This window comes from Dama dama, chromosome 31 (genome assembly GCF_033118175.1).
Source record: "Dama dama isolate Ldn47 chromosome 31, ASM3311817v1, whole genome shotgun sequence".
NCBI lineage: Eukaryota > Metazoa > Chordata > Mammalia > Artiodactyla > Cervidae > Dama > Dama dama.
In genome coordinates, this window is record NC_083711.1 from 48769857 (window position 1) to 48784286 (window position 14430).

Sequence of the window (14430 nt, forward strand, 5' to 3'; positions counted from 1 at the left end):
CTTGAGTCAGAGTTTAGTACAAGGTAAATATAACTGATTTTTCAATTTACAGCAATTTTATGGATTAAAAACTCACTTTAGATTGGAGTTACTTTGCTAAATGAAGATTTAGGGGAATCCTTGCTAGGTATTTGTTTCACAGAGTCCTGAATGAGGTGGTATTGCTCTGGCAAATACTCTGTAGTTCAGAGAATAATGTGTCCCTGATGGGCTGGACTTGGGCAGTTTGTCCACAGAAAAAATGCTGAATGTTTGTTTGTTAGTAATGGTTGATAAACTGGGGAAAATGCACACTGAATTTATTCTTTAAAGGATTTTTTTAATGAATTATTATGTATTTTCTTCATGAAGGTTGTTAATCTTCAAGAGCCATTTACTAAATTATTCCAGGGCACTTTCATAGATATCAAAGTATGGATAACGGTATTTTTTTAAACCAATCACTTGTGAAAGTGAAGAACTGAAAAATGCTCTCATGTCTTCTTATAAATGCAAAGCACCAAAACTATGGTATTACATCGCAGTATAAAAATATTTCAGGATGTTGAGGTAACAGTTTTCACCTGGAGTGAATAATGCAGGTTCTATTGTTACAGATCACTTATATAATTCAATTGCTCATTTTGCATCTGTTGTTTCCCCGAACATTAAAGACCCAGAGTCTCCTATTGTGTGCTTATGATCAAAATGAACTTCCTACTGGCTCTTCACTGAAAAAAAAATACAGGCTTATCAATCACTTAATATTTGAAAAAATATATTATGTATTTTCTCAAAGTTAATAAACATAGAGATCTCATTACCTGTTATGGGCAGTGCTGGAATTTTTTCTACCTCTGGTGTTTTAGATTCAGCAGGCAATGCCAAGGTTTCATTCTTAGCTAAAAAATCAGAGAAAAACAATTTACCTCACTTCCTCATAATAGTGTCCAAATATAATTCCCTCAAAACAACCAACAGACTATTTCAAGACTATTCTGCTCATATCCCTTCCCACCAGGCAGTCAATACAATTACTGTGCATTTCTACCAGTGATTAGTATTAGTAGTGACAGTCTTCAGAATTCCTTCTCATTAACCCTAGGTAATACTTTAAGATCTAAGTTGGCACTGGAAGGAAGAAAAAAATGACAACCCAGTATTTGGCTAGCTGTCAAGTCATTCTGATTCATAAACAGAGTTGCTTGAAGACATAGGCTGTATAGCAAAATGCTCCCTGGAATTTTATACTCAATTACTCCTAATTTTTTTAAAAAATCAATGAAAAGAAATTATCCATTTTTATATATGGTAAAAATGTAGTACATTACGGCAATAAAGTTTTAGAAAAACATAAATAATGTACATAGGAAATGAAGATATTTGAAGATATTTGTGGTTAAAAAATTACAAATGGTTATTTATTTGAGTCACATATTAACATAGATCTTTTCTTTGGGTCTGTGTGGGAATTCGATGTAAAAAAATGAAATCTGTTTTTTTGTTTGTTTTTTTTTCTCTTCTGACAACTGTTCAGGAAACTTCTAAAATCCAGGTATTCTTCAACGAAAGTACATTTCTGTGCCAGAGTTGCCCAATGATTAAGATATTCTCCATTTCAAAAAATGCATGTAGGATTAACTCGATTCATCAATTTGGCACACGGAGTCAGTGACCTACTTATAATATTTTGAAAGTCTAGTGGCATGAAAGAATTCATTTTTCTTTGAGATACGCTGATCATGTCACCTTGAACTGATTATAATCAGTAATCAGATGGGATTTTAAGTCTTAAGGCCATAAGGAACTCCTTGGGTTTCTCAACTTTGGCACTATTGACATTTGTGACTGTATATTTTCTTTTTTTTTAATTATGGGGGCCTTATGTGAAATGTAGGATATTCAACAGTATTTCTGGGCTTTATGCCCTGGATTCCACAGCTGTGACAACCAAAATGTCTCTACTATGCTTAGCCGCTCAGATTCTGACTCTGCAACCCCAAGGACTGCAGCCCACCAGGCTCCTCTGTCCGCAGGGATTCTCCAGGAAAGAGTACTGGAGTGGGGTACTATGCCCTCCTCCAGGGGATCTGCCCAACCCAACCCAGGGATTGAACCCAGGTCTCCTGCATTGCAGGCATATTCTCTACCATCTGTGCCACCGGGGAAGTCCAAAAATACTGGAGTGGGTAGCCCATCCCTTCTCCAGGGGAACTTCCTGACCCAGGAATCCAACCAGGGTCTCCTGCACTGCAGGAGGATTCTTTTCCATCTGAGTTACCCCCAAAATGTCTTTGCTGCTGCTGCTAAGCCGCTTCAGTCGTGTCCGACTCTGTGCGACCCCACAGACGGCAGCCCACCAGGCTCCCCCGTCCCTGGACACTGCCAAATATCCCAGAGGGGGAAGAAGGGGAAAAAGTGAAAATGAAGTCGCTCAGTCGTGTCCGACTCTTTGCGACCCCATGGACTGTAGCCTACCAGGCTCCTCTGTCCGTGGGATTCTCCAGGCGAGGGTACTGGAGTGGGGTGCCAGACGAAGGGGAGGGAGGAGATAAAATCTCCCTCTGTTGAAAACTACTGATCTAATCTGTGCTTTCAAAGTTCTTTAAGGATGCAAATTTTGTAACTTCCTCCTGCAGTTTACATCACTGCCATAAAGATCATTTTCTTTTCAGTTAACATGGGCACAAAATACTTATTTTTTGATGATCTTAAAGACAATTACACAGTCATCCCTTTCACAAAGACCATGGAAGCAAATCAATTTTCAGTCTGTATCACTGAAGCGTACAATAGATTCCTAGAGTTAATGATTCTCAGGAGTGGTTTAAACTGATAGAAACAGGCGTCACAAGTGCTCGTGTCCTCGCCTTGGCTATCCGTCAAGTGTACATTCTCTATTTTTGTGCACATGAAGCTGCACAATATTTATACAACAGAAATGTTTTATGCCACTGTTCAATTAATGTAGCAGGGCATAACGAGAAGGGACTTTTGCTAGAATAACTAGAAAACTAAACAGATTTAGCATAATTTTATGATAAATCCTTTTTAGCTTTCTAAATTTCACCAACATGTCTTTCCTGCTTCTTTTGTAGTCAGAACTTTGGTTTAGAACCACTGTGATTGTTGGCACAGGGAAAAAACCTTCAGATTACAATTTTTAAAATTTATTTTTTAATTGAAGGAAAATTGCTTTTCAATGCTGTGTTTTCTGCTGTACAATGATGCAAATCAGCTATAACTACACATATATCCCCTCCCTCTTGAGTCCAAACATTGATGAGCTCTAGTTTTGTTATTTTCAGCATGTAACAAAGGAAGGGTTTTTTTTTAATGTAAGATTATAAGGTTTATCTTCAATGTTCTTCTTTTTCAGTGTCATCTTCTCCTTCAGGATGATTTTTGCTAATCCCTTCCTTCTTGTGTAATTTCCTATGCTCTTGGTGATTCCTTGGCTAACTAGGACTATGCATTTATTTATTAAAAAAATTATTTATTTTAACCTCCAGATCCTAGATTTTCAGGCAATGCTCTGAACTGCTTTGTTTTAGCTCTTTATTCATGCCCTTACAGGGCAATTACATGAAACTAAAATTAGGCTGTTAATGAAGAAAAATGGTTAACTACCTTCCCAAGAGGTATTTGTATTCTCTATACATCACTAATTCCTTACAGAGACATGTGTGCATGTGTTCAGCCATCTCCTACTCTTTGCTACCCCATAGACTGTAGCCCGCCAGGCTCCTCTGTCCATGGAATTTTCCAGGCAAAAATACCAGAGTGGGCTGCCATTTCCTACTCCAGGGGATTTTCCCAACCCAGGGAACGAACTCATGTCTCTTGCATCTACTGCATGGGCAGATAGATTCTTTACCCATTGCACCACCTGGGAATATCGTATTTCTAAATATGGGACTTCAGACATAAGAGAAACTGGCTGAAGGGAAGGATGCTTGAGTGGAGACTCTTTATGACTCCTATCAAGCCATGAGTATTCACCCACACTATGCATGTACAACCAGTCTTGGCAACAGCAGAGTAAAAATGCCGTGAGAGTGTGGCCTAAAACCCAGGAAACTCCTTTTCCTCTCTGATCCTTCTGTATCTTTTTTCAAAACAGTCGTTTCCTTTCATCCTTGGCAAGCTAAGTCTTGGCTTTGGCAAACTGTTTCTATATCCCTGGGAAGTGTGTATATCACTAGTTTTTATTTCTCTCATTATTCACATCATGTATTCCCAGAACAAAAGCTATTAATTTCTTGATGTCCCATGTTGGGATCTGCTAGATTGAGGATATTATTTTTAGTATTTGCCTCTCACACAGTACGATTTTTTCTGAATGACAGTGATAAATAACTTCAGAAAAGCTTATTTCTCCCTCACTGGTATAAAGAAAAGTTTATGCTCACTCTTCATTTAAAAAAACAGTAAATCTAAAATGTTATTTGTGAACATAGTCTAAGATCATACATTTGATGGATTTATTGGACATTTTCAAACATATTGCCTGTCAGTCTCTTCAATGTGTCAAAAATTTGCCATGCATTAAAGATAGGCGTTTCCTTAGAAATAAGTTTTAAAAGGCATCTTCTATTTGCATAGAATTTTCTCCACTAAAATCACACGTACTCCTGAAGCCTTGGTGATTTGTATCAGAATAAAAAAAGCAAACAATAAAGCAAACAAAAAAATCAAATGTTTAATTCTCTAAGTTAGAGAAAACAAAAGACTGAATTGATATTAAGGTAGCAGGTGGAAGTTTGCAAAAACGAAACAAAAAAATTAGGAGATAGATATCATCAAAACTAAGAATTAAAACACCTCCCAGTTCAAAAATGACAGCAGGAGTCTGGGAAAAAATTCTGTTCATTTTCAGTCTCCTTCACAAATCCTGATTTTTGTATTTTGATGAACAGATTAGGGGCTGAATCAGTCAGTTCCTTCCTTTTCTTTTCCTTCTAAACAAATCTTTCCCAGGCACAGGGCTAAGTCCATAGGCTCTGGGCAGAGAACTGGTGAGTGCAAGAGTTCTGAGCTCCGGTTCTAAACACAGCTTCACTGAGGGAATTTATTTTGGAATCCTCTTGGCTTTAGCACAACATTTAGAGGATGTGGAGTTGAGTCTCATGTTTTATAGCTAATCAGGAGGTGATCAACTCTGATGTACAAATTAAAGAAAGGAAGCCTAGAATCGCTCATCTACATTCTTGTAACTCACCATAAGACTAACAGATATGAATATTTTTACAGTAAAAATGTAAGGACTGCACAAAATCACAAAGATCTATTGGCAAATGTATTTACATCTTAATAAAATGGTGATGCATCGATTCTGAAAAATTTTCTAAAATTATAAGAGTAATAGTCCTCTGATTAATCCTCTCTACTCACTTAAGGCTTTGATCCTCTTTCTGCCAGGAAATTCTCAAATTACAGCTAAGGAGAACTTAAGAGTCTGCCTTTTAAAACTGTTACATTCTGATTGCCTCACATCAAATAAGTGAATAGGTCAAACTTCTAGTGAGGGAGGAGAAATTAAGTCTGAGGTCCCTGCGTGTGTAGGTACCATGTCTGTGTAAATCACCATCATGTCTCTTCCCCTGCCACTTGTAGTTCTGGTATCGAGTTGTCTTTACTAAATATTTGTTGAAGAAACGTTGCTTAACAGGGGCTTGGACCTGTTTCAAACTCGTAATATGTGAAGATTCAATTATAACAAGTGCTAAAGTTCTTAGCTAGTTCAAGGAGAATATTCTACATTTTAAAGTCTTTTTCAAAAAAAAAAAAAAAATAAAGTCTTTTTCAGTTTCTACTACATCATGCCATCTTCCTCCATATTCATCAGTGGCCCAGGACATTTACCAGAGACACATTTTCCAGAGACTTTAGAGGTTCTCAAATTGTGGTTTCCAGACCAACAGCATCAACGTCACCTGGGTACCAGGCAGAAATGCAAATTCTCAGGCGTCACCCCAGAAACAACTGAATCATTGGTCTGAATTCTCTCTATAGCAGAGGATCTCAACCTTGATGAAGTATGGTGAATCCCAGCAGTGTAACAAATCCATCAGAGCTTCTCATGTTTCATCAGGGTTGAGATCCTCTGCTATAGAGAGAATTCAGACCAATGTGATACTCAAATGCAGCAACTAGCTTAGCCCACTGGCTGCTCCAATTATTTCCTGGGTGCCCTTTAAAGGAGTTTTGGTGTTTATTTCCCCAAATTGTTGTTTTATGTTTTGTTTTTTGTTGTTGTTGTTTTATGTTTTTTAAACACTAAAATCATATCAGGTTTTTTCTGTGTGTGTGTGTTAAGTCGTATGAGTCGTGTCCAACTCTTTGCAGTCCTATGGACTGTAGCCCATCTACGGGGCTCGTCTGTCCTTGGGATTCTCCAGGCAAATATATTGGAGTGAGTTGCCATGCCCTTCACCAGGGGATCTTCCCAACCCAGGGATCGAACCTGCATTTTTACATCTCCTGCCACTTGTTTACAGATTTTAGGACTGTAAAACCTCCCATTGACAGGCAGGTTCTTTACCAATAGTGCCACCTGGGAAACCCTGAGGTTCTTTCTAAAAGCAGGAAACAGTATAATCTCAAGTAAATAATAATTCAAACAAACCTGACCTTTACCTCAGTCCCCACTGAAAATATCTAGCGGTCCCTTGATAGTACAGTATGATAAGTATAATTTACTATATAAATGTGTATATTTTGGATAATTTGATCAATATTCACTCTTCTTTCAAAAATATAAAGTAACTATTTCCCTATAGAATGTGATTTATTTGAATACCTCCAACACTCCATCCTGTTTACTCTTTACTTCTTTTTCCAATTTTTTATGATAAAAGATACATAAAAATCTTAATCATTTTCAAGTATACAGATCAAAAGTATTGAATACATTTCCAATGTTGTACAACCATCACCACCATCCATGTCCAGAACTCTCCTTATCTTGTAACACTGAAACTCTGCACCATTAAACATTAATTCCTCATTCTTTTCCTCAGTCTCTGGAAGCCACCATTCTACTCTCTGTCTCTATGAATCTGTCTACTCTAAGTATCTCAAATAAGTGGAGTAACAGTCTTTTGTCTTTTGTGACTTCTTATCACTTAGCATCATGTTCTCAAGGTCTATTTATACTATAGTAAATGTCAGAATTTCCTTCCCTTTTAAGACTGAATAATTATCCATGGTGTGCATGTGTGTGTATATACACACACACACACACATACATATACACACCACATTTTGCTTATCCATTCATCTGTTGAGGGACACTTGAGTTGTTTCCACATTTTAGCTATTGTGAATAATGCTGCTGTGAATATGCATGTACCAATATCTCTTTAAGATTGCTCCCAATCCTTTTGGTTGTATAACCAGAAGTGAAATTGCTGGGTCAGGTAGTTTGATCCTTGATGCTCAGATGGTAGAGCCTGCAAAGTGGGAGAGCCAGGTTCATGTTTGATCCCTGGATCAGAAAGATCCCCTGGAGAAGGGAATGACTACCCACTCCACTATTCTTGCCTGGAGAATTCTGTGGAGAGAGAAGCCTGGCGGGTTACTGTCCATGGGGTCTCAAAGAGTCAGACACAACTGAACGACTAACACTTTCACTTTCTTTCATGGTAATTTTATTTGTAATTTTTTGAGGAATGGACATACTGTTTTCCACAGCAGTTGTACAGTCTTTTATTCCCATCCACATGCACATGCTTGTCCCTTACTTTTCCCTTCAAGATCTCCAAAGAGCTCATTTGCTAGATACCTTGGACATACTATGAATATCAGTGCTGGTATAGTCACTGCAAAGTTCACATATAAATGTTGGCCGCTTACCTAACTGTGTCTTGATTGCCTCTGAAATCTCGAACATAATCGAAGTAGGAAGTTTTACGGTGGTTTCATTAAGTCCTGGGATAACAAGGTGGACTGCAAGAAAACAGATGTAATAAAAGAAAATGCATCCTGAAACAAAGCTCAGAGCATTGGAACCATGATGCTTAGAGCTTATTTTGCTTAGTCAATTTCAACCCAAACTTTAAAAATCTGGGAAAAAATATGACAGTAAATTTTAAACATAATCTTTTTTCATATTTAGAACTGAACAACCAAAATATTGTGACTTAATCCACAGACTCAAGAATTGTAGAATGGCTCCTTAAGATTAAAAACACCATTACTAATAGTAACTTTTAAAAGAGTTATTCGATATGACAAAGACTGTCTTACAATAGCAACAGGTAGGCAGGTAGGAGGGGAGCCAATAGGTGCAGGCTAGAGTTGCTTCCCTAACACTGTCAGATCCTAATCTGGAATGGACACAAGCCAGGCTGCTAAACAATGAAAGGAAATGAACCAACATCAATTTAACAGACCTGCACACAGAGCAAAATTCTATAACAGCCTTGTTATCAAAATAAGAGCGTGTAAATCTATGGCTGATTCATATCAATGTATGACAAAACCCAAAAAGAAAAAAAAAAAAGGAAAAAAAAAGAGCCTGATTTGCTTAACGTAGGTGTAGATTTCAAGACAGACTCACCCAGTATTGTTCCTCCATAGGGAGTCTTATCTGGAGATTTAGTTGAGGCCCTGTGTGTAACATTCTGAATCACTGTTGAAAGACCAAAAGATAATAGTGTGAATGGGAAAAAAAAATCACAGTCAAGAAGCAGAATGAAGCTAATAACATAAAGCCATCTGCACTGGAGAAATCTGATGCTTTTTTAATTAACAGAAAGGAACTCACTGGGCTGGCTACACAATCAACAAAAGGGCTAGAAGGCACATCCTAACACCTATGCCTTTAAGTAGAGAAAGTGTTCCATTCTAATTAGCTTAAAATTTCCTTTCTCAGCTCCACTCCCTGAAGCCTACCCAAGTTAAATAACTTGCACAAAATGAGGCAATGACACACTCAGTAAATAAAATGAATTAGAAAATGTATATCCTCAAAGCCAAGATTCTATGGATAAGTCCAATACTAACTGACCCCATTTTGAAAATACACTTGAGGCACTGTGTTTTCTTAAAATGAATTCGTATTTTAAGTGCCCAATCTTTTCCACCACAAAACTTTCTGGAAATAATTGAGTCTTTTAAATAATTTGAAAAACTGAAAGTCAAAACACAAATGACTAGATGCTAAAATAAGACATAACTCTTGAAACCTGGATTTCTTTACAGTCCTTAAAATGAGCTCTAAATCATAGTTATCATTTCATTAATCCAAAATATCCTATTAATGACTTCCTACATCTAAATGATCTTAATCCTGAAGAAAGCCACATATGTTTAATTGGTTTTATAAAATTTAATACTTGTTAGGGTTGTTCTTTCTCCAGATGTCCAACCAACATGCCTTGCCAAGACTTGGCCTATTTGTAGAGTCAAAATTATCTGTTAACTTCTAATTTACTACTGCAATTATTTTTCAAAAAAATAAGCATACATATTTTTAAAAAATATGTGCTGTTTAATTATCTCAGTTTAAAAAGCATATTAAAATAGCTCTAAGCATATATCCAGAGCAGACATGCAAATTACCTTGCTTGATGATTGTTACTGGGATTAGCTTTCTTGGGACATACGCTGGCTGAAAAGGGAGGAAGAGACACAGCTTTTGAGTTATGGTTAACAAAAAATAATTTAAAAACTGGAAGTAGTCCTTTCTTGCCTTCCGTGAAGCTATCCATGACACTGGTTTAACGGTTGCTGGAAAGATCTTTAGTACATATATCTGCCTCTGTTTTATTGCATTCACTTGTTTTTTCCCGTAAATGTCCAAAGATTTGACAGAAGCAGTACCTTCAAAATTCCCATTAGTTTAGTTTACTTAGAAACTGCAATGGAAAGAACTGAAATCCTCTGGGTTGAATCCTAGTGTATTTTCACTTAATTTGAACCAGTGAACCTCAAATTCTGTCTTTATATTCCCTCTCAAAAAAGGATTTTAAGCTACACATTCTTTTAAAACCAATCAGAATAGCATTAAGACATGTATATTATCATATGTAAACTAGATGACCAGTGCAGGTTCCATGCATAAAGCCAGGCACCCAAAGCCAGTGCTCTGGGACAACCCAGAGGGATGGGGTGGGGAGGGAGGTGCGAAGGGCCTCAGGATGGGGGAGACACATGTATACCTGCAGTAGATTCATGCCACGTATGGCAAAAACCATCACCGCATTGTAAAGTAATTATCTTCCAATTAAACAAGTAAATAAAATTTAAAAACCAATCAACCAACCCTACAATTGTTACAGGGTGTCCCCCTGCTGCTTCAGACACACAACCACTGTGAACTCCTGATGCGAAGCTTTTCCTTGCCCGGGAAGGCAGAGCTGGGACTCAGATCCAGACATTTCTACTTCTAAAGCCTGTAGTTTTAACAATTGTGTATGTATTTATGCCCAGTGGACCTCAAAATTGGAAGGGCAGGTCTCAGAGGACTGTGACTTCTCCCTTCTTCCAAATTCCCTCAGGTGTCCCACGGTAAGTTTGGATGTCACGGAGAGAGCAACTTGAACCAGGAGCATGTTTAGTGTTAACCTTAGAGTGGAGTCCTCACTGGGGATAGTGAGCCAAGGATAAGACAGCCAAGGAAGAGGCATGGAACAGGACAAAAGAACAGCAGGAAACATCTAGAGCAGAATCAGACTGAGGTAAAGGGGTAAGCAAGCACGACATTGATTTTTTGAAGCTTGGTTTAACCTGGATGCATGGTATAGATGTTCCTGGTACTTGACCTCCTGACAATCCAGGATGTAGTGAATGAGATACTTAACCACACAGGTGTTTAAAGTTGTGAGCAAAGAAGATTTGTTAACATGCTCCCATTCTAATAAACAATATGCCCATAACAAAGAAGGGCCACAATACCACGCTTACTGTTGGCTATTTTTCTTCTTGTATTAAAGTCCTTACTTTTAAAAAACACAGAAAATAAAAGTTTACTCTTAACGAACTATTTTAAAAAGAAGTATCTGTATTTCTTGCATTGTATTTGGATCCAGTGCTGTAGGCCAAATGCTTGCCCCACAAATTTGTATATTAAAACTTAATCCCTAGTGTGATGGCATTTGGAGGTGGGGCCTTTGGAAGTAAATAACTCATGTGGGTGGAGCCCCGATGAATGGGATTAGTGCTCTTGTGAAAGAAAAGCCAGAGAACTCCCTCCACCCTCCTGTCATGTGAGACAGTTGTGAGCCAGAAGTGAGCTCTCCCCAGACATTAAATCTGCCAGTGCCTTAACACTGACTTCCCAGGCCCCATAACTGTGAAAAATAACGTATAGTTTAAGCCATCCATCCAGTCTGCAATATTTTTGTTATAGCAGCCCTGATGGACTAAGACATCTAGTAATTTCCTACCTAGCAATCTAGCCTAAGGAAGTAGTAGAAGATAGAGTTATCATTTTGTGTAAGAGTGTTTATTACCACAATGTGAAACAATCTCATCATTCCAAGGCAGAGGTTTCGTTAAATAAATTATGGTTAAAATTTCTGACATTTATTTAACAAAGTGGGAAGTATGTATAGTATAAATGTAAAGGATACAAATTTATATTTATATTATAACCTAATTGTATAACAATATGTGTATAGACAAAAGACCAAAAGGAAATATATCATAGTCATTTTTTAAACGGTAGTCATTCCTTATAATCTGATACTTTATTTTATGTACCTTTCTATATTTTCCAAGTTCCTTACGGAGTGAATTACACTTACAACTAGGAGAAGCTATTATAACCAGTAGTCTGTTAAGCTTCTATAGTGCATGGCTCATACACTATTGGTCAACAGAGAAATGATGTAAATATAATTTATACACAACTTTGCCCAAACAAGTGGGGAGGAACAGCAGGAATACAAGTATAGCCATCAGTAGGAAAGAAAAAAAAAAAAAAAGTTCAACTTTGATGTCATACTGGCAGAGAACCTCTTGGCTTTCTCATAAGAAAATTAAATAAGTGCACTTGCCCACAGGATCCTTCTTCTCAGGCCCGTGACCCTGTCTTGGTATGTCCACCTTACCTCCACCTGTCCTGCTTCAGTGAAAGGGTTGCCATCCATAGTCTCTATCATTCCTGAGCATTTAAATCTTTGATGTGGCAAACTCCAGTTCCATGGGAGAGGTTTGCCAGGGGAGCCACAGTATCGTTCCTGGTGCTACTAATTTCTTTTGATAGAGTTGTGCCTACAGTGCCAAAGATTTTTGAATGGCTGGTCCTCTTTTTGCCCCATGTGTCTTGTCCTTTAGTGTATGTTTTGCAGAGTGTGAAGTGTCCAGAGACACATCACATTACCGCAGAAACACCTATGTGTTGCTGTGTCGATGGCATTATCCCAATTTGTATTTCCTCTGCTGTGGATGATTTATTTCAAGGAAGTTTTTGACAAAAAGAGATAGAAAATATTTCATTCTTGACATAATGGAACACAGTTTCTGTTCGGGTTCTTATCTGAGTACAGACTAGTCTTCTATTAAGATGATGACAAGACTATATCTGTGCTGCCAGAGAATAAGGAAATCATTTGGTTGCAGAATCCAATTCTTTTTAGACCTTATAATTATTCTCTTGTCTAATTAGCAATTCAAAGATGCACCAAGACTAATGAGCAAGTAGTAACTCCCTCTCTGTAAGAAGGTTTTTTTTAATTGAAATGTAGTTAATTTTACAGTGTTGTTGCATTAGTTTCAAGTGTACGGGAAAGTGATTCACATTATAAGAATATATATATAAACACACATATATACTCTTTTTCAGGTTCTTTTCCTTTATTGATTATTATATATTACTATATATAATATATTTCCTGTGCTAGAGGAATAGGAATTATTAATATATTTCCCTGTGCTAGACAGGTTCTTGTTGGTTATCTGTTTTATATAGTGGCACATATATGTTAATGGCAAACTCTCTCTAATTTCTCTCTCCCCTCTCCTTCTCCCCTTTGGTAACCATAAATGTGTGTTCTATGTCTGTAGGTCTATTTCTGTTTTGTGTATCATTTCATTTGTATCATTTTTTTTAGATTTCACATATAAGTGATATCAGATGATATTTGTCTGGCTTATTGCACTTCACATGTGTGTGTGCTCAAGTCATGTCTAACTCTTTGCAACCCTATGGACTGCAGCCTGCCAGGCTCCTCGAATTTTCCTGGCAAGAAGACTGGAGTGGGTTGCCATTCCCTTCCCCAGGGGCTTTTCCCAACCCAGGAATGCACCTGGATCTCTTGCATTGCAGGCCGATTCTTTACCATCTGAGACACCAGGAAAGCCCTAAGGAAATTCACTTTTACCACTTTTCAGGGGACACTGTAGCTGAGTATCCAGTTGGTGAGACTCAATGGGAAGAGGATGCTTAAGTGGTAAAAGGCAATGTCCCTGATGGCCTACCCAGCTTCCTTTTCAGTCCTGGATAGGGAAAACCCACTCAAATCTAGCAATGACCACAGCAGCAGTAACCAAACACTGTGAGGGACTTTAGATTCACTCTGCATTGCACTGCCTTTCCCCCGATATTGTTTTTAAAAAATTAAATTTAAGAAAAGTAATGATAACACAAGGATGCTATTCTTTGTAAGTTACCCTTCACAGGTTTGTCCATTTGGTATTTTTTGTGACATCAGCACATCCACTGTTGATTTAACTTTTTCATTAGGCCCCGGGGAGCGGCTAAGGGTTGCTCAAAATCAAATTTCAATGACTCAAGATCTAAACCACATGAGAAGAATTTGGGCCTGTTATATCCTGGTTTTAATTCATTTTTAGGATGTCCTGATGAAAGTTACGAAAGATACTGATTCAATCTAACAGCTGACTAAAGGTGACTCTAACATCCTTCTTGTGATAATTGCTGTATTTCTGGTCAGCCAGGGAGGAATCAGTTATCCACCTTTGGTGATATTGGTGGTATAGATATAAAGTTTTTAAGTTTCTGCTTAGCTCAATGATTGCTAAGAATGAAAGGACATCTATGTATTCACTGCACACCGTCTTCGGGTGTTTGGGGGAGAGACCAGACTGTCTTTCTCCTTATATACTCATCTGCTAACTTACACTTTAAGAACTGATACTACCTCTCTTTTTGTCAGTGATAGACATGGCCATTTTAAAAGACAGGTGGACCTCTGATGGAAAAAAAATGGAAGGGTGAAAATAGATGTCTATTCTAGGGGAATTTAGGGGAATTTTGATTCTCAGGAGATTTGGATTAATTCAGTAATTAAACTTAAATTTTAAAACACCTGTTAATAAATGCTACGTATTTCAGAAATTCATTGTTTGGTTAGTGAACTAGTCGGATGACTAAGTTTTTTAAAACTTATTTAATAATATATTAAAGTTAGCCATCATTCCTTTATATTTTTTAAATAATAAAGCTTAATGAACTTATTTACAAACAGTCTTACAGATATG

The 14430-nt window shown here is 37.5% G+C and overlaps 1 protein-coding gene across 33 annotated transcripts in view; it reads right to left on the reverse strand.

Moving 5' to 3' along the window:
• Positions 1 to 14430, reverse strand: part of ABI3BP (ABI family member 3 binding protein) — a 274479-nt gene that overhangs the window by 137881 nt on the left and 122168 nt on the right. For all 33 annotated transcript variants that reach the window (XM_061134006.1, XM_061134020.1, XM_061134000.1 and 30 more), the window contains exons 7-10: positions 9547 to 9595; positions 8543 to 8614; positions 7837 to 7929; positions 804 to 881 (exon numbers count right to left, since the gene is read on the reverse strand). In XM_061134006.1, coding sequence (XP_060989989.1) covers positions 804 to 881; positions 7837 to 7929; positions 8543 to 8614; positions 9547 to 9595 — 292 coding nt within the window. The remainder of the gene's footprint in view (positions 1 to 803; positions 882 to 7836; positions 7930 to 8542; positions 8615 to 9546; positions 9596 to 14430) is intronic.